The following is a 25,013-nucleotide window of genomic DNA, read 5'->3' on the forward strand; positions in this document are numbered from 1 at the left end:
CATATTTTTAATGTTTACTTATCCTTTAAAGTCGTATAGGGCTTGAAGTGAGGGGCTGTCATGCCTGACTGATCTGCCCAATTTCAGGCCAGATGTTGGTTGGGGAGGCCCATCGGTGGTGCCCATACACAGGCAGATAAGCTTCCAAATCGGTGTAAAGGGCCCGTGTATGACCATCTTTACAGCAGCCCTTCTGGTATTTGTCTGCCAGAACCCACAGATTGCCAGTCTGGGTCTGCTTAAACAGGAGTATTTCCTTTTGCATGTCACCTTCTTATCAAATAAAGGGGGGGTTGGGGCAAATGTTGAGGAAGTGCACCCTGCAACTACCCTGACTGACTGTATTTGTTTATAAAAATCATTTTATTAACTTGCACTGGGAATGGTCTGATTATTGGTTAAGACAATGACAGAGCAGCGTCCCTGCAAAATAAACTATTTTCAGTGCCTATTGGGCTGCAAAAAAAAATGACTGCTGGTAGCCCACTACAATTTTGTATATATGGATAATCACTGTTTAATTTAACCATCGTGTAATGCGACTCGATGTGTGGCTCACAGCGAGAAATAAAAAGGTGACTAAATATTTGCCAGCGATAACTAACGCAATCACGGCACCTACAATGGGCCTTCTGCTTTTAGTTTGAAAATAAAGTTAATTCATATACAGAGAAAAAAGCGCATGTTTCCAGCTTCTGGTTGTCCCCGCCTTTCCTTCTTCCCTATTGGTCTACGCCGCTGTCAGCTATCTGGATGGGCGCGGCCTGCCACCGGCAGAAGCTACCCCGTTACAAGATGTGAGTGACGGTGACAGCGGGCTCTTGGAGTTCCTACAGGGAAGTGACAGTCGCGGCCCTAGATTCAGCACTTACAGGGTTATCGAGGGGCGACAGGGGACAGGTAGCCGGCGGGTCACAGCCAGGGCAGGGTTCTAGCCGTTCCAGCATGGAAGCCACCTGTGTAGTAGTTTAACTCTATAGGTTCTTGTGGGTTCTGTATATATCATTATTCTACCCCCCCCCAGGAAGTGTTAGTACCTGTAGGGCTGACACACACGTGTTATTGTCCCATTTCCTGTAGTGGAGCCAGCATTGGCATTGTATATATTATACATATATTGATATAGACCTGTAGAGATGTTGCATTTGCATTAAGGGCAAGATAAACTTTAATGTCTTTGTAGCAACCAGATCCAAGCATTAATAGCTCAATAGGAACTATACAGGATGTGTATTGTTATATATACAGATAATTGTGTTGTCTGAACCAGGTAGTGGTGGTAGGGCAGGTAAATATATAGATATAAATACACTTTGGGTAACAGGCAAACACTGTCCAATCATGATTCAGGTTTGCCCATCCCCTGTCACCCGCTCTGCTGTGTTGAAACGCGTGGTGGCGCTGGCACTGGCAGCCTATGGGGCCCGGAGGATTTACCCACTGTTGAGGCACCTCTGCCTCCAGCTACAAAAGCATCCCAAGGCTAATGGGCTACCGGGAAGCACAGAGGCATCATCATCATCTTCTTCTCTAAATTCATATGAGCGAACTTCGGTAAACAGAGCCTTTTTCCGCAGGTTGGTCCGCCTCTTGCGTCTGCTGTTCCCTAAGCTGGCATGCAAAGAATTTGGGCTGTTGATATTACATTCGGCTGCCCTCATCTCTAGGACGTTTCTTTCAGTGTATGTGGCCCAATTGGATGGGCGTTTGACCAGGGCTATTGTAAAGAAACGACCGGCCAGTTTTGTGTGGCAGCTTCTCAAGTGGCTTCTCATTGCTCTTCCAGCAACCTTCATCAACAGTGCCATTCGCTACCTTGAGGGCCAGCTGAGCTTGGCTTTCCGTACCCGTTTGGTTGCCCATGCTTATCAGTTATATTTTGGCCAACAAACCTATTATAGAGTCAGTAACATGGATGGACGACTACGCAATCCTGACCAGTCACTGACGGAGGATGTAGTGGCCTTTGCCAACTCAGTGGCCCATTTGTACTCTAACTTGACGAAGCCTGTGCTGGATGTGGTGGTGACAACATACACGTTGCTCAGTACAGCCAAGTCGAAGGGAGCTAACACGGCCTGGCCATCTACTATCGCTGGACTTGTCGTCATCATCACAGCTAAAGTGCTCAGAAGCTGTTCTCCAAAGTTCGGCAAGCTGGTAGCCGAGGAGGCCCGCCGGAAAGGAGAGCTTCGCTATATGCATTCAAGGGTGGTTGCCAATTCAGAAGAGATAGCTTTTTATGGGGGCCACAAGGTAAGATGAACATCACCTTAATGGTCATACATGTCAACTAACCCCATGTCATTAGGGTGATAATGATCCAGTCCAGGTTCCTCATACATCTCTCAATGGTAACATGAAATAAGGTCTCAAACATTCCCAGAGTGGATCATTTTAGCCCTAATGGCAGGCTTAGTTGCATCACTGTGTCATGGGTGTTTAAAATGTATATACAGTCATGTTTATGTAAAGTAATGTATTTTACGTACTGAAACCTAAGTTTTCTTGAGCCCCTAATCATGCAGGTCAAGATATATATTGCGGAGAATACTGGTAGCGTCAGGTGTAATTGTGACAAACACAATGGCTTGTCCTCAGAAATGGCCATAGCTGCTTGTAGCGTGTTCTAAGAGATCTTGAACACTTGATTTCAGTTCTTCTGGGTCGGTACTGGTCATCTTTCTCCATGTTGTAGGATCATTACATCTTGTACCATGGATACTTTGTGTGCTGGACAATATGGAAATGATGATGTCCTAGAGCAGTGCTGTCCAACTGGCAGCCTGCAACCTCTGTGTGGCCCCCCACCTATCTGGCTGCTATGATAAATGGTATCAGTATTGAGATTAACTGGCCCCCTGCATTATTCACACCTTAGATTCAAGTTGTAATTCCCCTGCATTGTTTAAACATGTAATCCCCTGTGTTATTCACACCTTTTAATCTCTGTATTGTTCACCCACTGCAATGTTCACACCTCAGGCTCAGACTGTAAACACCCACATTGTTCTCCACTTCACACCTCAGACTGTAGGAACAGTGCCAGCATTGTGTCACTGTATGTACTGTGTATGGCACACACAGGCTGCATAGGGCAGGCAGAGTATGGCACATACAGGCAGCATAAGGCAGGCAGAGTATGGCACACACAGGCAACATAGGGCAGGCAGAGTTTGACACACACAGGCAACATAGGGCAGGCAGAGTATGGCACAAACAGGCAGCATTGGGCAGGCAGAGTATGGCACACACAGGCAGCATAGGGCAGGCAAAGTATGGCACACAGCAGGGTAGGGCAGGTAGGTTATGGCACACACGGACAGCATAGGGCAGGCAGAGTATGGCACACATGGGCAGCATAGGGCAGGCAGAGTATCACACACACAGGCAGCATAAGGCAGGCAGAGAACTGTCTGTGTGTGTGCCATACTCTGCTTGCCCTATGCTGCCTGTGGGAGGTGAACCTGGCAGGGGTTTGTTCTGAGAGTTAGTTAGCAGTTGGAAATAGCCATTAAATGGCCTCTAAGGTATGTAATTATGTGCTGGGGGTTGCTGTGCTATCCAAAGGGGAGGAGGAGGTATATAGATTTAAGGGTGTGTCTTAATATGACCTAATATAATTCTTTCACATATGAATGATGGTTGATATCCCCGCAGTGAGCACCAAGCATTTGGGTTTTTGCTGCGCTACCACCATTAACGTGGGCTTGGTCTTGTGATAATATGGGTGTGGTTTGGTGGGTGCAGTTTAAAAAATTGGAGTGGTCAAAACTGGCTTCTATTAGCAGCCCTCCACTATGTATGCTAGAGAAATTCCTTTCCTCGGCACGACAGAAGTTGGACAGCACTGTCCTAGAGTATAGTGTGTGGACTTTTTGGCATGCTTCAGTCTGGAGGGCCACATGTGATGCCAAGGTTTCTACTGTAAAGCCCTACTCTTGGTTATTAAATATCTTCTGCCTGTAGATATTTTGCACACAGAAAATCTCTATTTAGTTGTTTCAGTGTTGTCAAGCAGAAAGATCATATTCAGAAGCTGCTTTGGACTGGCAGTTAGGCATCTATTGTTGCTTGATTTGTTTAATTAAATTGGTACCAGGCAACTGTATGGTGTTCCTTAGGGCTCTACAAATGTACAATGCTGTGTAGAGGAGCTTGAGAACTTCTGTGGTAACTATACAGTTAGGCAAGAATGTACAGGTAGTATGACAATGATGTTTTTGGGTCTGAGTTAAAACTGTCATGGTTGGAAAGCAGAATATCAGGAGGGAGTGAGCAGTCGCAGGTGGTGACACCAGGATCTGGACCGAGATTCAAAATAGACCCTAGCATTTCATGTACAGAAACAGCCCCCAACAGGCCCTATAAATAATGACTGTCTATGGCATCTTACAACCCCTCTAACATCTGCCAGAATCCACAGATTTCCAGTCAGGGCCTGGTGCCTCCAGGTGATGCAAATTCCATCCTTGGCATCGTCTCCATCCAGTTTCCCACCAAGCTCATCCCTGGTATGTCTCCTGCACTCTGTCAGCTAAAATTTACTTTGAAACTTATTGTTGCGCTAACTTGCGTTAGGGTCACAATTCTTTGAGGAATAGCCATGCCAGCTTTTAGCTAGACATGCTGCAAGTAAGGGAGTATCTACCACGTGGTGGTCGTGGTCTATTTTCTGATCTTAAAATGGTTGTTTGACCTAAAATTATACTTTGTTTCATTCAGAGAATGCTGAGTGCTTGGGTACTAAGATTAGCAAGCAGCCAGTAGCTTGGAAACCAGAATGGTAGAAGGATAGGAGAGGGCTTCTTAAAATCTTAGTAAGATAAGCAATGGTAGTGTAGAGTCACAGACCATTAGTTGTTTCAGTAGTGGGGCACGGGTTTGGGCTGGTGGCATATGCCCAGGACCCTTCCCACCCATGCCATGAATGCACTCCTCCTAGCTTTCAAACATCAAGAGAGACTGGCAGTTCTACATGACAGAAAAAAAATAGTTGTGGGCAAAGGGCCTGCAATAGTCCCCCATTTGTTTTCCTGACAGCAAATGATTAGATTAACTTGTGTGGCCTACCACTTGCATGACCATATCAGGTCCCACAAGTGCAACTAGCCACATATGATTAGCTTTATTCTTGCAAATGCCTTTTATTTCTCAGCCCAGATAAAGCTCACCATAATATCATGCAGCTACCCCCAAGGTGGTACACTGACTTAATATATAACCAAGTACAAAAGGAACTGGTCTATTATTAATTTAACATTTCTTTGTGTTCACTTCTCTTTTTTACAGGGACATTTTGGCAGTTCTGTTTACTGATGTAATATGGCTCTACGGTTTTTGTTTAGTGGTTCCACCTCCCCCTGTTCATTTTTGGCAGATTTTGCTCTATGCTTTGCATTAATGCTCAGTGGGCTCCAATAGCATAGAACAATAATGTAGAAGAAAAATAGCCAAATAGGTGGAAATGTGTGTTGCCTAGAAGAGGTGGTGGTGGATTTTTAAAGAGGGGTAGAAGAAACAGGGTAGGGTCTGCCCTTCTGAAATTTCCATATTCCTGTTGCCACATTGTCCACCACTGCCTTCTCTAGGCAGGAGATGGTGGAGCTACTTTTTCTTCATGGGGCAGTGATCAACATCCAACAGACAGCATTAAGTGCATTTGGCTACCAAGGCGGACAGTGTGGGTACTGTGTAGGTACAGAACTACTCTCAGTGGAGCCAGAACAGTCGTCTTGAACTTGGATGGGGGCACTGGCCAAGTTTGTAGACCTTCAGCCCCCAGCACTATAAAAACTGATGTTATCATAACAATGATGGTTGAAGCCTGGACAGCTGATAGGATGTGACTGCTCTTTTGTTGTACGTCATAGACCACTTGATTGTACCAACACACTGTGCTGCTAACGTTAAAAGCCACATTGCATGTTAGGACGGTGCAACTGTGCATAATTGGCCACTCTCCATACTATCCTTCTGCTTTTTCACCTTTTTATTCCTCTGCACGACAGGCCAAGGTTAAAACAACTGCACTTCACCAAGGGCAAATTCCACATTTCAGATACTTTGTTTTTTCTATCCAACGTGTTTATGAAAACTGCAGACAGCCAGCGCTTCAGATCTTTCAACTTGGTGACATTTTTGGGATTACAGTTATGTGTAAGTTTTGGGGAGAGGCAGCAGGTTGAAGAGCTGTAACTGTGAAATGGCCTGGTGTTATGGAGAATATGCCTAATGTTTGCCAATCCAAACAGGATTTCCATCACCCCCCCCAAGGTTTCTTTATACAGAGACATACCAAAGTGTACATCTATCTAATCTACTAATCACAGTACTGGAAGACAGTACTAATCACAGTTCTGCAAGAAAAACTCATGGTATGGTGGGCTTTTAATAACATCTCTAACTGGCTGGCTTGGGGGCTTTTTGTGACCTTCAGACTAATTAGTATTCTTTATTATAGTATGAATAATGTGTAATGTGCAACAATAAAATGAACTGGTGAAGGGGTCCCGCATACTTCACCTGTTATAGTCTTGAGCCTCTCTTATCCAGGTATGAAGGAAGGCCATGTTGTAACTAGGGTCCTGCACCCTTCCCCAGCGTTATATGTAAAAATGGTAGAGGAGGGTCTGGTATGAGGGTCGTGTTACTTGAGAGGTTGGTCTGGAATATGGATTACAGGCCATGGGGGTTTGGCACAGGGGGGCAAGATCAAGGCCCTTTACAGGGCCCCCTCTATTTCCCAGCTAGTTACTACACAAGTGGGGCCATAGCCCAAAACACATAAGGAATGGGGTCCACAAGGGCTTACTAAATAAAAGTGCCATTTTTTTAATGGATTGCCTTTTGTGTATCTTTTCATAATTATGCTTTTGTTCCTCCTCCCCAACCACCTCTTTCTAATAGTGGCCATACACATTACAATTATGATCTTTTCTGCAACCATTGGTTGCAGGGAAGATTGTTTGTACCCTCCACTAACATTTAGAGCTGAATAATCATCTATGCAGGTAGAAACAAAAGAATTCAACCCCATCTGATGATTTAGCTCTAAACACTCGCTGGTGCTCTTTCAAAATTTTCTGGCCAGCCCAATCAATAAGATGACCGATGTCTAAGGGTTTTACCATTATCGGTCACCTCATCTCCCACCGTACATGTACCAATTATCGTGCAAAGTGAGTCCCCTGGAAACCCCAGGGCTTGGGATGTATTTAGAGGAGGTCTCTTTGACACAGCAGTGATAATGAAATCCCTCTGTTGTCAGTTTTCTTTGCAAACAGAGCAATGCCAGAATAGGAGACATTTATGACATTTATGAGCAGCGATGGGCTGCATTTCTTAGTAATGTAAGGGAAAAGCATACATCCTCTTTGTGACATGGACTATTTCAGTACAGCTTATGTAGAAAAGGTGCAAAAACACTGCCTCAGCTTCTGGTAGTGAATATAAATGCTTTTTTTTCCCCAACGTACCTGATTCCACAGGTTAAATAAACGTGTGCTAATTAGGATCAGTGATCCCCAACCAGTGGCTCGGGGGCAACATGTTGCTCACCAACCCCTTGGATGTTGCTCTCAGTGCACCCAAACCAGGTAGTTACTTTTGAATTCCTGGCTTGGTTGCAAGTTTTGGTTGAATAAAAACAAGATTTACTACTAAATAAACCCTCTCCTGTAAGCTAATGGTAGCTAGTGTACATAGAGGCTACCTAATAGCCAATCTTAGCCCTTATTTGGCACCTCAAGGAACTTTTATGATGCTTGTGTTGCTCTTCAAGTCTTTTTACATTTGACTGTTGCTCACAAGTAAGAAAGGTTGGGGACCCCTGCTTTAGACTCACAGCATCATGCAGCCCCTCCCTCACATTGTTCTATTGTAAAGTGATGGATTCTAGGACTTTGAATTTCCAGATATTCTGTGCAGAGGATCTCAGAGGGATTGTTGGGATAGGTAATTGCTAACTGACATTCTTGTGTTGCTCCGATCTGTAATGAGGAAGTGGAGATCCCAGGGTGTAAGCCATTGCATGGCTCTAACAAGTTCCTAGTTATTAGGCTCCCTACTATCTGTAGTGGCTTATGGCTATAGTTAGTCAGGAATTTAACGGCAAAGTGGCCATCAAGACTGTCTCTTGACCTAGAACCTATCCTCCCCATTTGAAAGGCACAGGAGTCGACATGGCTACATCAGGGCACATAGCAGGTGCCCCACCTAGGTAAAATTGAGGCCCAAATGCATGGGGGTCTATATAGTCAAGCCCCAGCCTCTAGCGATATATAAAGTAAAGGAGCATAAAGCATATTCCTACTCACGGACTCTCTGTGGGGCACTGTTTTAGCAGTTTTTAAGAGCAATTTAGTTGTTTCCCTCCAACCCCATTTAATAGCCAAAGGTGGACGGCTGCTTGTTGGACATCCAGTTTTGTAACTAGAGATACATGGACTCTGTGCAGGATTTTTAACCCCTTCTCCCTCTGGATTGATCCCACGGGGAGTGCTGGCTCAGATGCAATTGCACTCTAGGTAGTTACACCGGTGGGGACATGCCTAGAGTCTCCATCAGCATACACTGGCTGACAATATACACTATCAGACTCCATATGGCTGAATGGAGGCTTTTGTTCTGCCAGTTTGGGCTGTCGCTACTCTTCACTTCCCCACCTACCAATGAGAATTTCCAACAGGTCCAATCCCCCTAGTGCATGTTCTGCTGTACAAATACGTATAATTGAACCTATTGTAGTGTGTACAGGAAGCTTTATAAGCCAATGTGACAGGTAGGTGCACTTGCAGGCCTAATGTAAGTTGTAGGATGGCAGTGACTGCAAGTGCTGATACCGGCCAAGCTTTGTTGCCCATAGATTTCAACACAGGTGAGGGTTGGGTCGCACCATACAGATTATCAGGACCTGTTTCTGTTGTACAACATGACACATTCCAGATCCATACAAAGGGCTGTGGGAATATACCCTTGGTGTTAGGTTACTTGGAATAACCTGTTACATGTCCAGAAGAACCAGTTCTAAAGCCCGCTCATGTACTCTGCTCTTGCTGCTGGTGCCTGACCTAATGTTGGTGCAGACGTTTACTTTCGTTTTGCAAAATAAAAAAATTAAGGAAAAAATAGTTTCTGGGTGGTTCCCCTTTAATGGTGTCTTTAAATATAGAAGCCAGTTGTATGATAATTACAGTTTGGGAAGCAGACTATGCTGATCAGCCGGTTTCCCATCTCTGCTATAGGTGGAGCTAGGGTGCTGACATGAGACTCTGGCTAAATATACACTAATTTGGTAATAGTGGAGCTAAAAATGGGCTATAAAACGATCCGTGCAACAATGCATGGTATTTGTGAGTTTGCATGACAGCATGGTTATTGTACCAGTTACAGAGTAGTTGTCACCCTTGGCAGAAGGCTTTGCATGTTTCTACCGGAGAATGTAGTACATTGCGCAGGGTGCCAGCTGAGCGCTTCTGCACTCACCCACTACTTTTGGTGAAATTTAATATACATATAATCTGCACAAGCAGATCTGCTCATATTCCTTACATGTTTTGCCCAAAGCTATGAACGTTATTAAAATGGGCAACAGACCTGGAATAACATAAACCTTTGTACTAATTGTTTCCCTTTCTGCCCAGTTGGCTGCAAACTAGATGGAGAGGCTTAGAATGAAGGCCCTACACCTAAAGATCCACTTGTTTGGCAAGGTCACCATAGAAGCAGATCTTTGCCCTATATGGCCACCTATTTGCTGGGTCCTATTGGGCACATCCAATGATTTGGCCCTTAGGCCAGTAGAGGACTGCATTAATGAGCCCTTTATAGCTGGCCATTGTTCATCCATAAATGTGTCAGAGAGAAAGTCGGAAAGGGGGGGGTTCACCATTAAGTTAACTTTTAGTATGTTATAGAATGCCCTATTCCTAGCAACTTTGCATTTGGTTTGATTTATTTTGCATAGTTTTTGAATTATTTGCCTTTCTCTTCTGCCTCTTTCCAGCTTTCAAAAAACAATTGCTTTGTAAGGCTACAATTTTAACAGGTATTATTGTTACTTTCTATGCAAGCGCTCTACTATTTATATTCCCATCTCTCGTTTAAGCCACTGCTTGGTTGGTAGAGTAAATAAGACCCTAACTACCAGATAGCTGCTAAAATACCCCAAAGGTGGGCATACACCAAATGAGTGGATCTTGCCACCAATTAACAATGAGCTGATGAAGTCCCTGATCATATAGGAAAATCAAGCCTGGCCAGTTTTATGGGTGTTGAGGATGCCTGTTGGGGGTCCCCATACATGGGCAGATATGCTGCCGAATTGGTCTGAAGGACCTGAATCAGCTGCTGAAATCTGACCATGTATGGGGACTTTTACTTTGAGAGATAAGCCTAAGGCAAGGTCACACGGGGCGTTTTTACATTGCGTTTTTAGAAACACAGGGCGCTTGCATGCTGAAATCAGCCACATGCTGCGAGTGTTTGTGGTTTGCAGTAGAAACGCCAATACGTTGAGGAAACTCCATACCTTGGAACTCTATGGTATCCACAGGTTTGGAAATACATTTTGCTGAAATACACTGTGTATTTTCAATATGCGAGATGTATTGCGCACATACGTATTTGCGGAGTTGTATTCTGGTGATGTAATTACGTAGCTTAACGCAATGCAACTTAAATAACACCTTGTGTGACTTTGCCCTAAAGGAGCCAGATCTGTCCCTGTTTGGCCAGCTTTAGCCTGCTCACCCAGAAACAGCAATGGGACTGACATGTTCCATTCTCACAATGTCCTGCCCAAATCCCATGACCTAAATGGGGGAAAGGGAGACCGAAATCAGCACAGCATTGGATCTGAACCCAGGCCAAGGGGCCGTGGCTCCTTCAGGGATTTGCCACTGTTTGTTTTTCCATTCAGCTGCTGCAATGGCTGCAATTGTTTGGCATTAAGCATAATTGTCAGACTTAGGGTTTTGTACAGTTTTCTTATGGGTTTTATGCTGACGCAATTTTTTAGATAGATACTGCCCAAGGTTACACAATGCTCTCCAAACTGTTTGCTGAAAGCCCTGTAAAACCTGTGCATAAAGTGTCTGCAAAATATACTAGTGATCCCGTATAGATGAAACAGGGTGTGAGACACACAGTAAATAAGATGACTGTTTGATGTATTTTCCACCAGTATTAAAGGAGCTATACACATAGCACCAGGCTAAATGTCTGGTTTTGCAGTGAGTAGTGCTGTTGTTAGCGGCTTAGGAAAAGACAGATAAAGGAGTTCTGGGAATAAATGGAGGTAGAGTAGGAAAGACCTTCCATTCCGTATTCCAGTTAGTATTTTCAGTTGGCCAGCTGTAGGTGAGCAGCAAATAAAAGGGCTGTGGGATTACACAGTAGTTGGTGCTGAGTTAAGTGTTGGGGGTTGATGTAGACTCAGAGAGATGGGTTTACTCTCAGAGCAGGGTACAGGGCAGGAAGGCTGGGTGCCACCTGCCACTGCAAGGAGTAGAGGGAGCCGTGACCACATGAAGCCACCCAGAGAAGTGATGAAGTCAAAGAGAAATTTTTCTCAGAGCAGGGTACAGGACAGGAAGGTTGCCGAACTGTCTGAGGAACTCCCAGAGGGGCTGGGGGGTGCTGCCTGCCACTGCAAAGAGCAGAGGGAGCCGTGACCACATGTTGGAGTGCTGGAACAATGGGGCTTGGTGAGAAGCCTAAAGGTCCCCATACACGGGCCGACTATAGCTGCCGATATCGGTCCCTTGGACCGATTCGGCAGCTAATCGGCCCGTGTGTGGGGAGAGCAGAGCGGCCTGGCCGACCGATATCTGGCCTGAAATTGGCCAGATCTCGATCGCCAGGTTAGAAAATCCGGTCGGATCGGGGACAGCATCGGCTCGTTGATGCGGTCCCCGATCCGACTGCCCCATTGCTGCCCCAGGGCCAAACGATCGGATTATTTTTTTTTTTACCTAAATGCTCCCCGATATCGCCCACCCGTAGGTGGGGATATAGGGGGAAGATCCGCTCGCTTGGCGACGTCGCCAAGCGAGCGGATCTGCTCGTGTATGGCCACCTTAAGGGGTATATTTATCATGCAATCAGCAATTAGATTTCAACAGTTAGAAAACCAAAGCAAAGCTTCTATGAGCAACATCACCAGTAATGTTTTACTCCACTTTTTGAACAGCATGATAAATATACCCCTAAGTGTGCCAGAGGCTGGTGAGCTGGTATCCCAGGAGGGGAGAGACAGCAGGGCCCAGTGAGTAGCCCAGAGTGTTCACGAGTGTGAGAGTCACTATGGATGTGTAAAAGCCACTGGGGACAGGGCCGCCAGTTGTCCAGGGCCGGGGCAATCTTCACCTTTTATCTATTCTGGGCCCTGTCATCTTATTCAAATATTCGTGCCCCGTGCGTACGTGTGACGTCAGTACGCACGGGGTGCAACCTTATAAAAAGGGCCTGTCTCACGGAGGACCCCGAAGTGGCCGGAGCCGCCAAAGAAGAAGCCCCACCAAAGAAGACCAGCAATTGGGGGCACTGTGTATATGGGGGAACTGTGTATGGGGGTAATTGGGGGCACTGTGTATGGGGGCAATTGGGGGTACTGTTTTCGGGGGGCACTGTGTATGAGGACCCTGGCCAGCATAGTGTTAGGGGGGCGGGGTGCTAAAGAATTCCACCCCAGCCGCCCTCCTAGCTGCATACAGGCAGGCAGAAGACGCCAGTGGGGGCAAAGAGTCGGTGGGCGGGGGAACACTAGTACACCACTGACTTATTATATTGTTATGCTGTGCAGTAAGGTGTTCATTATTCCCTATATATATCTTATATCTGGTTCTTAGTGATGTCATTAGTAAGTTGTTAGTGATGTCACTTGTATCATATGCCTAGCTCAAAATTATGTATTATAAAAAAATATCAAACCCCCTGTTGTAAATTATGAGGTTATTAGAAGTCACTAGGCCTGTGTGACATCTTCTAATAACTCTTTGTTTTACAATAGGGCCTATATTATTCCCTATATCACAGCCAAGGAGACCTGTAAACTGTGTCCTTATAAACACTGCTGATGACATTTATGTCACATGAAATGAGTGTTTCAACCTTTGTAACCTAAAGGGTTACCAAAATCATACATCATTATCCCATGACCTGCATAAAAGCCCTTAGCCTGTGACTTCTCCCCTTTATATGGTCAGATCATTTCCTTGATGACATATAGAAGGAAGCATATCATTCAAATAACAATAAAGATGAAGACCAACTGCAATTTGTCATAGCCTGTCTGCAACTATTTCACTGCTGCTGGAGTCAGACTAGCTTGTAATTCCCTGTGGAAAGTGCAGGAAGCTGTTACTGTTGTTTTTTTTTTCACAACTAGTATTCTATACAGTTTCCCATGCCTCTGTGGTTGCTCAAGACTAGTATTGCTCCCTTGTTCTATAGACAGGTTACCTAAAGGGCTAAGATGTGTATTATAAGTAAGCTGAATGGCAGGGAGTATGGTGGCGCCTCTGGAGTGAGGTTACTGTAGGGCATTGCTCTCTGCTGCTGCTGTTCCTCTGGCTTTGGTTACCAGAATGCTACAAGCACAGGCATAAGCCGATGCATTTAACCCATTGTGCCTCCGGCTGGCTGCAGATGAGTACACATATACAGCTCCCCAGTCCCAAATATTCTCTCCCACAATCCAATCTTGGGATTGTGGGAGATGTAGTTCAGTTACACGAAGAGAGCCACAGTTTCAAATCAAATGATATACATATATATTTGTTTATTTTTTCTCAGACCCAAATTTTCCTGTCATTAATGCAGCACTCACAGTGCCGTTGCCGGGCTTAGCCAGGACCAGGGTACACACAGGCTAATGCCATGCAGTGACACTGGCAGCCTATTGTTTGTTGCACTGTGTAATCCCCATGTGACTGAGTGTGTCATGCTTCTCTTAGCTGTGTTTGCTGAGCTGGCGGATAGGTCTGACATTCTGTATTGGACGCATTGCTATTTTTTTCATGAGCTCAAAAATGATTTTGTTTGAGGGCTTTGTGTCCAGAGACGTACGTGCGTGGGTCAGAATAAGTACCAAATTCTAGGGGTAAATTATGATTGGTGGAACAGGTTGCCAGGTTCGCACTGTGCTTTTCCCATGAGTACATCCCTGTCTGTGTTTAGCAGCACTGTATTCATGAGGGACAGGCTTAGGTATACAGGCCCTGTGCTATGACAGTCTGTAAGGATAGGGCTGCCTGGCACCAGTAAAAGGCCTCAGACGCTAGAGCCTGCAATTCTAGTTCCTGTACTGCCATGCATTCTCAGATCACAGATAACCCAGTTTAAATGCTGATGTGGTCATTGGTCATCCCCCCGCCCTCCAATAATGTATTCTATTTATCAAGGCCAGAAGTAGGCACAAAGGACACCTGCCTAGAGTGCAATGGTGGGTACATCTCCTTTCTACCTCTAGTTCAGGCTCGCTTTTGATTGTCACCTCTGAGGGGAGATGTGGCTGGCCGGGTTGCCTAGGGCAGCTTGGCCCACCTCTGTTATTTATGGATCACTTTCAACTGTGCAGACCTTCAGGAACCTAAAATTTTGTTCTAGTCACTCCTATTTACACAGCCAGTGGGGGGGGGGGTTGGCATGTACCTCTTCTACCCCAAGTTTGGCCCTGGGTAAAGGAAATGTAGCTTCTTAAGGATCTTTGTGTCTGCTCAGTACAAGCACAACCCGCATCATGACAGGATCAAGCAAGCACATGCATGCCTTGGGCACCTCCATGACGAGGCTGGACATTGTACATTACTAAGAACATAGGTTTCTCAACTGTGAGCTGGCCCCTCTGCATAGCCCAAGATTTGCTATCCTGGAGAGGGTATGCTGTATGCCCTACTGTAAAATTAATGGCTATGAGAAGCCATCAAGGAGAGGAGTTTCAGAACCTGCAGGCCAGTGTTTTTATATGGGTCATGGCCATTAACCCTGTTTGTACCAGAGTTTTAATGGAATGGGTAAAGGTAGTGTATGTTTTAATTAACCCCTGCCCTTTCCCTGTGTGCTCCTTGTGCAGGTAGAAATGTCCCTCCTGAGGAAATGCTATGAAGATCTGTCCTCGCAGATAAACATTATCCTTCTGGAGCGACTGTGGTATGTGATGCTGGAACAGTTTCTAATGAAGTATGTCTGGAGTGCATCAGGTTTGGTGATGGTCGCTGTGCCCATCATTACAGCTACAGGCTATGCTGACAGCGGTGAGTACATGCCCATTGCAGCAATGTACTGTTCTGGATCAGAAAGTCATGATGCCAGTTGGGAAACATGCGTGTCAGGGTTGTTATAAACAAGAACTTCTAGCAATTGCAGTTCACTACTGTGTGCAGTTTTAGTAAAGGCCCCCCCCCTGTTGGACAAACCAACGCTATTCCTTTTATGGTAGCAATTCCACTCCCAATATTCAGCTTTGGACTGGGGTGTCAGTGGCTGCAACCCCAAGGGACCTCCTTGCCACCTCAAGGGCCCCCCTTTCCTGTTCATGCTACATTGCAGTTTACCCTTTACCTCCTATTTCCTCTTTCACTTGTGGCTGCAATTGGGCAAGAGTAGGTGGCCCTGGACTGGGGAGAGTCTGCAGCATAGGTGAGTGGGCCTGGGTATGTTTTGCTGGTGTCCTGCCATGCCAGTCTAACCCTGACTGGGTTTTTCTATTTTTAACTTGATTATAATGTCCTGTACAGAACAGAGAAAAAAAACTCTTGCTTGGCGTGCATCTATTAGTGCCAGAGACAGAAGTGCATCCAGTGCCGAAAGTTGGACATCATCAGTAAAGGGCACTTACTCTGGCCAAATTTCAACACAAACAGGTCTTGTACAGTTCACCCAAGGCTGATGATCAGAGGCCTCAAATAATGAGACTCCCATTCTAATTTGAACCTGGTATCTGAATAATATGCCAAGTGGGATGAGCATTGCCAGGAACAGTCCCGTGTTGATTCTGACCACATATAATATGTGGCAGTTAGCCCGGGCTACGTACTGTTTAAAAGTAGTAACCCTTGTCAGAATGTACAGTTTTCAGTAAAATATTAAAGCAATATTACAGAACTGTCTGGGTGGGCAGCTACACAGTTATGGAGCTGCCATGCTGTTTTCTCTTTTAATTCTCCAGTCCCTTGGGTCTTTTATGTTATATTTTGTTCCTCAGATTCAGAGGAGGTGAAAAAAGCTGCCATGGAGATGAAAGAAGAGGAACTGGTGAGCGAGAGAGCCGAAGCCTTTACCACAGCTAGAAACCTGCTGACGGCATCTGCTGACGCCATTGAGAGAGTCATGTCGTCCTACAAAGAGGTGGGGTTTGGGGTATCTTCCTGCCTAATAATACAGTATAGGACTCAGATGTTCTGAATAGCCATGTTTTTTATCTGGAAATTTATACCTGTGACAGGTGACTGAGCTAGCTGGATACACGGCAAGGGTGCACGACATGTTCGAGGTATTTGAAGACGTGCAGAAAGGCATCTACAAACGGCCCGGAGAGCTGGAAGAAGCTGAGTCCAAGAACAGGGGCGTCATTCAACATGGAATTCGTATGGAAGGGCCACTCGAGATCAAAGGTATGCCAGGAATGGCTGGCACAGCTCTCTTCTTGTCTTTCGGATAATAAAGCAACCATGTACCAATGTTTAATATACAAGGTTTCCTTATGTCAAGGTGTGTTGCTTTTCCTGAGTTAGTAGAATAATGGGTAAGTGGTAGAAACTGGTGAACAGAACTGATCCAAATATGCAGTCTGCTGGATCACTTATCATATAATAAATAAGGAATAATGGGTTTAGCTGGGCATACTCAGGATGGCGCCAAACAAGTCTGACTTGGACACCTATGCAATCCCTTAATACATTTTTAATCACGTGGCCCTTTGTTATATATCCTGATTCATTTAGATGTTAGCACACTGTATTCCTCTACCTGTACTGCTGCACCAAGAGTAAAGAAGCAAGTCAGTATTAAGTTTTTCTAAGTAGATACCCTCATTGAAGCACTTAAAAGTCTATGCATATTTGTACTTCCTTAAAGGCTTTTCCAAATACTCCTATTTAAATTCCAAGCAGTATTTACCTTGATCTAGAGGCAGTGCAGGTGTGCCAGCGCCTATCCCAGAGAATGGCTGAGCACATAACACTTTGCTTAGCTGGTCTCTACCCTAACTCAAAGGGAGTTCACATAACTACACACACTATATGGACAAAAGTATCCATACACCCACCTATTACCAAACCAAGGGTATCTATATAGTTACCCCCTTTTGCCTCTGTAGCAGCCTCTGCTCTTCATGGAAAGGTTTCGCTAGATGTTGGAACTTTATTGGTGCGATTTGCTTCCATTCAGACACGAGAGCAGTTAGGTTGGGATGTTGGAAATCAGGCCCGACTCACAATCAGGGCTCCAATTCATACTATAGGGCAAACTTTTCTACCCATTACATTAACATTTATTTATAAAGCGCCAACATATTCCGCAGCGCTGTACAATAAGTGGGTTACATACATTGGACATACAGAGTAACATATAAAGCAATCAGTTACCGATACAATAGGTGAAGAGGGCCCTGCCCAGAAGAGCTTACAATCTACAAGGAGGAAGGGTTGAGACACAAGGTGTGGGAAGAGCAACATTTAAATATAAAAAAGTTGAGTAGCAACGCAAGCATGAAAAAAAGCTCTTACGGAGTGCCCAATAAAGGCTGTGATTCTGTAATTCATAATTTGGTAGCACATTGTGGACTGGCAGCCTACAGAAGGCTGTTTGGCAGTACACCTCCATTTCAGAAGTGCTTTAGTTATAAGCACCTTTTATGGTTACACTGGGAGCAACATCAAAGGGGCTGGTGAGCAAAATGTTGCTTGCAAAACACAGGTGGAGGATCACTGAGTAGGAGTTCATTAGGGCTGAGGTCAGGGCTCCATGAAGCCAGTCAAGTTCTTACACTTCCATCCCAGCAAACCCATTCTGTGCAGATCTTTGTGCATGTCCTGGGACAGGAAAGAACCCTCGCCAAACTGTTGTTACAAATAGAAAACATGGAACTGTCAATAATGTCATTGTACACTGTAGCCTTGAGGTTTGCTTTTGCTGGAAACAGGCCTTTATTCCTACTCCACCAAGCGATACCATCAGCCTCACACATTTCCACATTTTCCAAAGAAGCCCCTTTAGTGTGGCACGGATAAGTGAAAGGCCCCTTTACAAAGTATGCACTAGATGCCATCCATTTTACCCAGTGTGGTAAAATGTGTGGATTCTGGCAAATGCCAAAGGGCCTACTGTAAGATGCCATAGACAGTCACTATTTATTGGGCTGTGGCAAGTGCTGTTTTGGCCTCTGTGTATGCGAAATGCCAGTGTCTATTTTTAATCCCACTCCAGGTCTATTTTGTGCCCTGCATTTATTCATCAGTATGGTGCAAAGAGCAAGTACAGAGACACATGCATTGGTGCAATGCATTACTTGCTTCAGTAAATAAGCACTTGAAAAGGCATGGTATTGTGCCGGGTAGGTCTAACTTTCTCTTGTGTCTCCCAGGGAAAGTTGTGGATGTGGAAAATGGGATCATATGTGAGAATATCCCAATCGTCACTCCTACAGGAGATGTGGTTGTAGAGCGTCTAAATATTCAGGTGGGTGGCTTAAAAATTAAACAACGGTTTCTATGCTGTTCACTAAACCTGTCAGCCATCATAGAGCATTCAGTTCATTTTACATCTTGGGAATTTATTAGTGGATCAGGCCATCAGTTTGCCCTTATGTGAGAGCCAATAAGCAAACAATTATCTCTGCAAAGGCCAAGTCAGCTGCTTGTATCAGCTCGTACATGGGCCACCGTAGTAAATGAGTCTGGCTAGTGTGCGATGCACCCCATCATCTTAATTTTAACTGATCTTTTCTCTTATCACTTCGAGCTGATAATCTCACCTTTCTCTCTGCACTTTAATCTTGATTTGGAGCTTTGTCACAAGCGGGTCACGGGGAGACTTTGTATTGTCAGAACAGTCTGATAATTACGAGCCGTAGTACAAGTAAAAATTGATAATGAGAAGACAAAGTCAAATGTCCAAGGACTTGCATGTGTTGGCAGAGATTGACTGTACTACAGGGTATCTCCCTCCTTATCTGTGCCCTGATACAGCAGTCATCCTGGGGCAATGGCAGAGAGTTGCACCAGCTGCCTCCTCCTCCTCTGCAGTGCTCTCACTTGGCCTGCTATATGAGTATTGAGTATATTATTAAACACATTAACTCTCAGTAGTAGGTGACCCAAGGCACGTCCCAGGCCTTTAGTTCAGCTACTTCTCAAAGGAAAATGAAAGACTCTGTGCTCTGTGTTCTGAGCTGCCATTGTAGAGTTCAGCACTAGTGTTGTTTAGGCCCAGACTTGCAGTCTGTGGATTCTGGCAAATGCCATAGACAGTCGCTATTTATTAGGCCGGAGGGGGGTGGGGGGTTGGCCCTCTATGTACAATAAATGCAAGGGCCTAGTTTGAAACCCAGTCCAGATATGATGGTGCTGAATTAACCAGGAAAAGATAGGATCAGGGTTGGCACTATATAGAATATTTTTGCTTACAGTTGCTGCAAAATTCTCAGCCGAGAAACTCCTCACCTTCCTTTTTAGAGCAATCCCTAATCTCTTATCGGATTACCACACTGGGTTTCTAAATGGAAAGGGGTGGCCAAATGCAAATGTAGAACCCACCGCCCGTGAGGCAGATGGCCTCTGTAGAATAAAACATGGCCTTTCCTTTTCAAAGTGTACATCCCCTGCCTCTGTTGCCAGAATTTGTTTATATGGTGTTCGCTGCACCCTCACACTCTGCTAGGGAGGAATTTACCAACATTAAATCAAGGTGGTCACACACTGCCCTATAAAAACTGCAGAACCCTTACATAGGGCCTTCGCGACTGATATCTGGTATATGGGCCATGTTATACAACCCCGCTGGACAAGGATCACATCCCTACAGGTCTCTCCTTGCCTGGTGGTCAAAGAACCAGATTATACAAATCTTGGCCGGTGCTTTTAGTCACAACCTGCTAGTTTGTTGCCGTGTTGCATTACAAATATTACCCCCCTTGTATAGTTGTGTGCTTCACTAAGGGCACCTATAATATTGTGTGTTATTCTCCCCTGCCAGGTAGAGGAAGGAATGCATCTTCTGATCACCGGACCCAACGGCTGTGGAAAAAGCTCTCTGTTCAGGATTTTGGGTGGTCTCTGGCCTGCGTACAAAGGTGTCTTGTATAAACCCCCTCCACAGCATATGTTCTATATTCCACAAAGGTAAAAGGCATAACAGAACAGCTATTCCTCTAGCCTTACACTTTCAGTTAAAGGGCTTATAGCATGTATTTATGAAATCTTATATTATTATAAGGAAGGTCTGGGCCAAAATACTTTATTTACATGTCAAGTTTCCCATTTGCAAATTGTTTATTACAGTCTAATATGGATTGTGAAATGGATCAGCTCTAGATCCATTCGTTATCCCACCCGGTGGGAGCAGGAAGTACTGTAGCACCATCTGCTGGTGGAAATTGTGTAAATCCATTTCCATCGCAGCTCCTTTGCAGCTTTCATACAATTATAGTTGATTTGCCAGATTTCTGATACAAAGGGGTGGTCCACCTGTAAGTTATGTTATAGAATGGCCAGTTCTTAGAAACGTTTCAATTATCGTATTGTTTTTTATTGTTTCTAAATTATCTGCCCTGAAAGCCCCAAAATATTGCTCTCTGAGGCTACAAATTCATTGTAATTTTTACTTATCTTTCTATTCAGACCTACTCCCATTTATATTCCAGTTTTGTATTCAAACCACTGCCTGGTTGCTAGGTTAATTTGGACCTAACTTGGACTGGGTAATATGGCTGATAAAATCCCAAACTGGAGAGTTGCTGAGTAAAAAGCTAAAAAATTCAAAAACCACAAATAATGAAAAATGAAGACCAATTGCACCACCTTAAAGGAACAGTAACACCAAAAAATATGAAAGTGTTTTAATGGAAAAACAAAGGTAAAAACTAATTAAGCTTTATCAGAAAGGTCTATGTAAATACAGCCATAAGCACTCACAGAAATGCTGCACTGAGTCCTCTGTCAAAAGATTTGTTGTGTCCGTATTCCTGTGCCAGAGACACGCAGCTCTCTCCCCTCTCCTACTCCCCCCTCCCTCAAGAATGCTAAGAACTCACTCCCCCCCCCTTAGGAATGTGGATCTGGGCCAATCAGAAGGAAGCTTCCTCATAGCCTTACAAACTGAGCATGTACACCAGTCTGGGCCTTGGTGCAGGAGCGAGGCATCTTTACATAGCTCAGCGTTTTTTACTCCTGTTTGGCTTCTGATCATCTGAACAGGTGAAATATGGGGCAGGCATTCAAGTCTGAAAAATAGAAGAAAAGGCATAGGTTACATTGTAGAACACAAATAAGTCCTGTAAAATACAATGGTGTTCTATCTGTTATCTGCTAAGTCACCTGTGTCCTTTCTCCTTATTTCCAGCTTAAATGGCTGCCCCCATGTACATTATCGGCACAATTATGCATCTAAATGTGGCAACTCATTGCTTGCTATACTCTTATTGTAACTGTGTAAGGGATATGGCAGCTCTCTTCCATATGTATTAGTGCAAATGAAGAAGGAATGTTCTGTTGTTTTGTATTTCAGGCCATACATGTCGGTGGGAACGCTGCGGGATCAGGTTATTTACCCAGACACAGCTGAGGACATGAGGCGGAAAAGCTTTACTGACAAAAACCTGGAGGCCATTCTTAACATAGTAAATCTGATTTATTTGGTGCAAAGAGAAGGAGGTCAGTATTTCTCAGAATTAGCCACAGCCCCAGGGAATAGCACATAGCATGTTAAAGGATAAGTAAACCTTTAAAATGAATATACAATTGATGAGAGTGCTAGTCTAAGCACTTTTGCAATATACATTTATAATTTTTTTTTTAAAATTCAAAGATATTAAAAGGGATGTGTACTGTTAATTTGAATGAACTTAATTGCATTTTTTGATGTAACAACATCAGCCCTATTTTTTTTTCCTGACAATTTCATCACAACTACATCATGGTCCAAAACAGACCAGCGTGTGCTGCTGTTGTAACAAAATTCATTTAGATTAGCAGTGTACATTCCTCTTAATATCTTTGAATCTTGAAAAAAATTATAATGAATGTAAATTGCAAAAGTGCTTAAAATAGTAATTGTACATTGACGTATTTTAAAGTTTACTTACCCTTCACGCAGCCTGTCTGATTGCCAGATCTGCACTCATAGATAAGCTAGAGGCCAGACTGAAATTGGCCATACACAAGATAAAGCACATCTTTGGTCACACAAGTTAGGCCAACAAAAGTCATACCCCTTCACTTCTCTTTTTTGGCACAACAGACATATGTATTTACAGCAGTATTTCGCCACCATCTTGTATTCTGTTCTGTACATGCATGAGCCAAGGGTGGCACAGGGAATGCCTGGCAAAGCAGAAGGGCTTTCATTTAACCAACCCCTGAACCAGATCATGGATTCAGTACATCCCTTATTTCCAACATGGTCCCAAATATATCTATAATGGCTTAAAGGGGACCTGTCACCCTAAGAAATAACTCCAAATTATTTTCTATATTGTTAGTTGAGCAAAATAAACATTACTTACTCTATATAAATAATATAAATCTTGTTTAATTCCGTCATGAATTACTCAATCAAAGCAAGCAGGCAGGCACCATTTTGTGGACACTGTTATGAAGACAAGCTTTGTATCATGCCAAAATCTTGTTTCTGTGCCAGAATGGGGGACCTGATGGCCATGCCCATGCACTGGCTACACAATAAGATAAGGAGGAGGGAGGGGAAAGTGAGATGTGCAGTGACATCTAGGTAGTGCTGAACGGAAAGCTAAAATTATAGTCTGCCCCTCCTCTATGCCTAAGGCATAGAGGCGGGGCAAGCAATATATGATTGACAGCTGGGATTTTTAAATGCCTTTATAATGGGTTTGGATGTGTTAATATAAAAATGAATTTGGGTTTCATGTTTAATTTGAAAAGGACTTTTATTACACAGCTTTTTATGTCTGGGTGACAGGTCCACTTTAAGGTGGCCATACATGGGGCAATTCTAATTACCGATATCGGTCCTTTAGACGAACAACTGGCCTCCCTGACTGATGTCTGGCCTAAAATCGTCCAGATCTTGATCGGGCTGGTTTGATTATTCCATTGGATCGGGGACTGCATTGGCTCCTTGATGTGGCCTCCAAACCAACTGCACCTATACACGCCATTCTAGCTCAGTTTAGCCTGATATCAGGAGAAGATCTGACTGTGTATGGCCACCTTTAGCTTAAGGCCTTTACATCAGCTTGAGAAGGTCAGGGAGGGACAAAAGCCTAACATAGTGTAGGGGCATGGCAGGACTGGCAATCTGTGGATTCTGGCAAATGTCAGAGGAGATGCTGTAAGATGCCATAGACAGTTACTGTTTAGTGGGCTTGTGGGTGGCTGTTTGGGCCTCTGTGTACTTCGAATGCTAGGGCCTATTATGAATCCCAATCCAGGCCTGAGTAGGGGCCCTATGAAACTAACAATAGAAGGCATGGAGTGTAGTGCTCCTGATTAGAGCCAGTTTCGATGCAACCCCACAGTAGGCACATGGGTGCACATTGTAGAAATGAATGGCGACATATAAGATTGCACATTTTCCAGGAAAACAGTACTAATTATAGACCCCAGGCATCAGTGGCTTCTAATGTGTCATACTTGTTTATGCATGCTCCATTACACAGCCGCTAACAAGAAATGGATCTTTCTAATAACAATCCTTGTACCTGCTGTGACTGGTTTCTGTGTTTGTGCCCAGGCTGGGACTCCGTCAGCGACTGGAAGGATGTGCTGTCCGGCGGGGAGAAGCAGAGAGTCGGCATGGCTCGCATGTTTTATCACAAGTAAGATATGCATTCCAATCACAAAAGCCAGGTTCTGTTTAACCACGGCCAATGCAATTCTAAAGGGGAAGAGTAAACTTGAATACACAAGAAAAAACCCCAAAAGTGATTAAAACAAGGGTATGTGCCATTTTAGGAGGTGTTTAATTCATAAGATGGTCAGTATTACTGTAATTAGAGCCACTGGTTTTGCTCTTTTGCAGCATTTGGAAATCCCTGACAATAATCAGCCATATATATCCTATCTTTATTTTAATGATCTTAAACTGCTTTGTGACTAATTTCCCAAACAAAAATTGCCCCTAATGTCAAATGAGATGCAGCCCAGTCTTCTTTCAGCTTTTGTTTTATCGGGTATGGCATCGGGACTGCAAAATAAGTTCCCTTGGGGCTCAGAAGAAATCAAAGTAAATTCCCCCATAAATCACAGTACTTTCCAGTTCAACCCTGCCCCCCAAACCAGTACTGTGTCCCTACAGTAGTAATGCAGCAGTGATACTGAGGGTGTCACATAATCGTGCTGGGATCAGAGACCAGTGGAACATGGGGTAGAGGAAAGGAGGATACACAGTTGCTTACCTAAGGAAACCCCATATTTAAAATTGCTCAGTATGACACAAATGGGCCCAAAATGTTACAATTGTATGGGGCCCACATTTTATAATGGCTTTCTGATGGCAGCCCTAATTAGGTGAGCACTTTCTCCATATTTACTTTTACTTTACTCCCCGCCTAAATTTTCAATTAAGTCACAGATATACACTTTTCCCCAGACTCCAGAGGGTGCAAAATGTATAAATGTTTCATTTATTTACCGTATGTTTCATTTATTTCAGATTTCAATCCTGCTTAATGTAACATTTTTTCCCCCTACAACTCACACAGTTTGGCATTTGGGTATTCCACATTGGGGATCGATGATCAGTGAATCCCCTGACCCTAATGTGCTGATTTCTGTAAAACAGATTTACGAACCCCCTACTGTTGGAACTGGGTTCGG

The 25,013-nt window shown here is 44.2% G+C and overlaps 1 protein-coding gene across 1 annotated transcript in view; it reads left to right on the top strand.

Moving 5' to 3' along the window:
- The first annotated feature begins 736 nt into the window (after window positions 1–736).
- abcd1 (ATP binding cassette subfamily D member 1) overlaps window positions 737–25,013 on the top strand; it is a 34,858-nt gene continuing 10,581 nt past the window's right edge. Inside the window, exons 1-8 of the mRNA XM_002935513.4 lie at window positions 737–2,256; window positions 15,077–15,257; window positions 16,208–16,350; window positions 16,448–16,616; window positions 18,587–18,681; window positions 20,197–20,342; window positions 21,727–21,872; window positions 23,929–24,013. Of these exons, the coding sequence (XP_002935559.1) occupies window positions 1,342–2,256; window positions 15,077–15,257; window positions 16,208–16,350; window positions 16,448–16,616; window positions 18,587–18,681; window positions 20,197–20,342; window positions 21,727–21,872; window positions 23,929–24,013 (1,880 nt within the window). The 5' untranslated portion in view covers window positions 737–1,341. The remainder of the gene's footprint in view (window positions 2,257–15,076; window positions 15,258–16,207; window positions 16,351–16,447; window positions 16,617–18,586; window positions 18,682–20,196; window positions 20,343–21,726; window positions 21,873–23,928; window positions 24,014–25,013) is intronic.

The sequence above is a fragment of the Xenopus tropicalis genome, chromosome 8 (genome assembly GCF_000004195.4).
Source record: "Xenopus tropicalis strain Nigerian chromosome 8, UCB_Xtro_10.0, whole genome shotgun sequence".
Taxonomy (NCBI): domain Eukaryota; kingdom Metazoa; phylum Chordata; class Amphibia; order Anura; family Pipidae; genus Xenopus; species Xenopus tropicalis.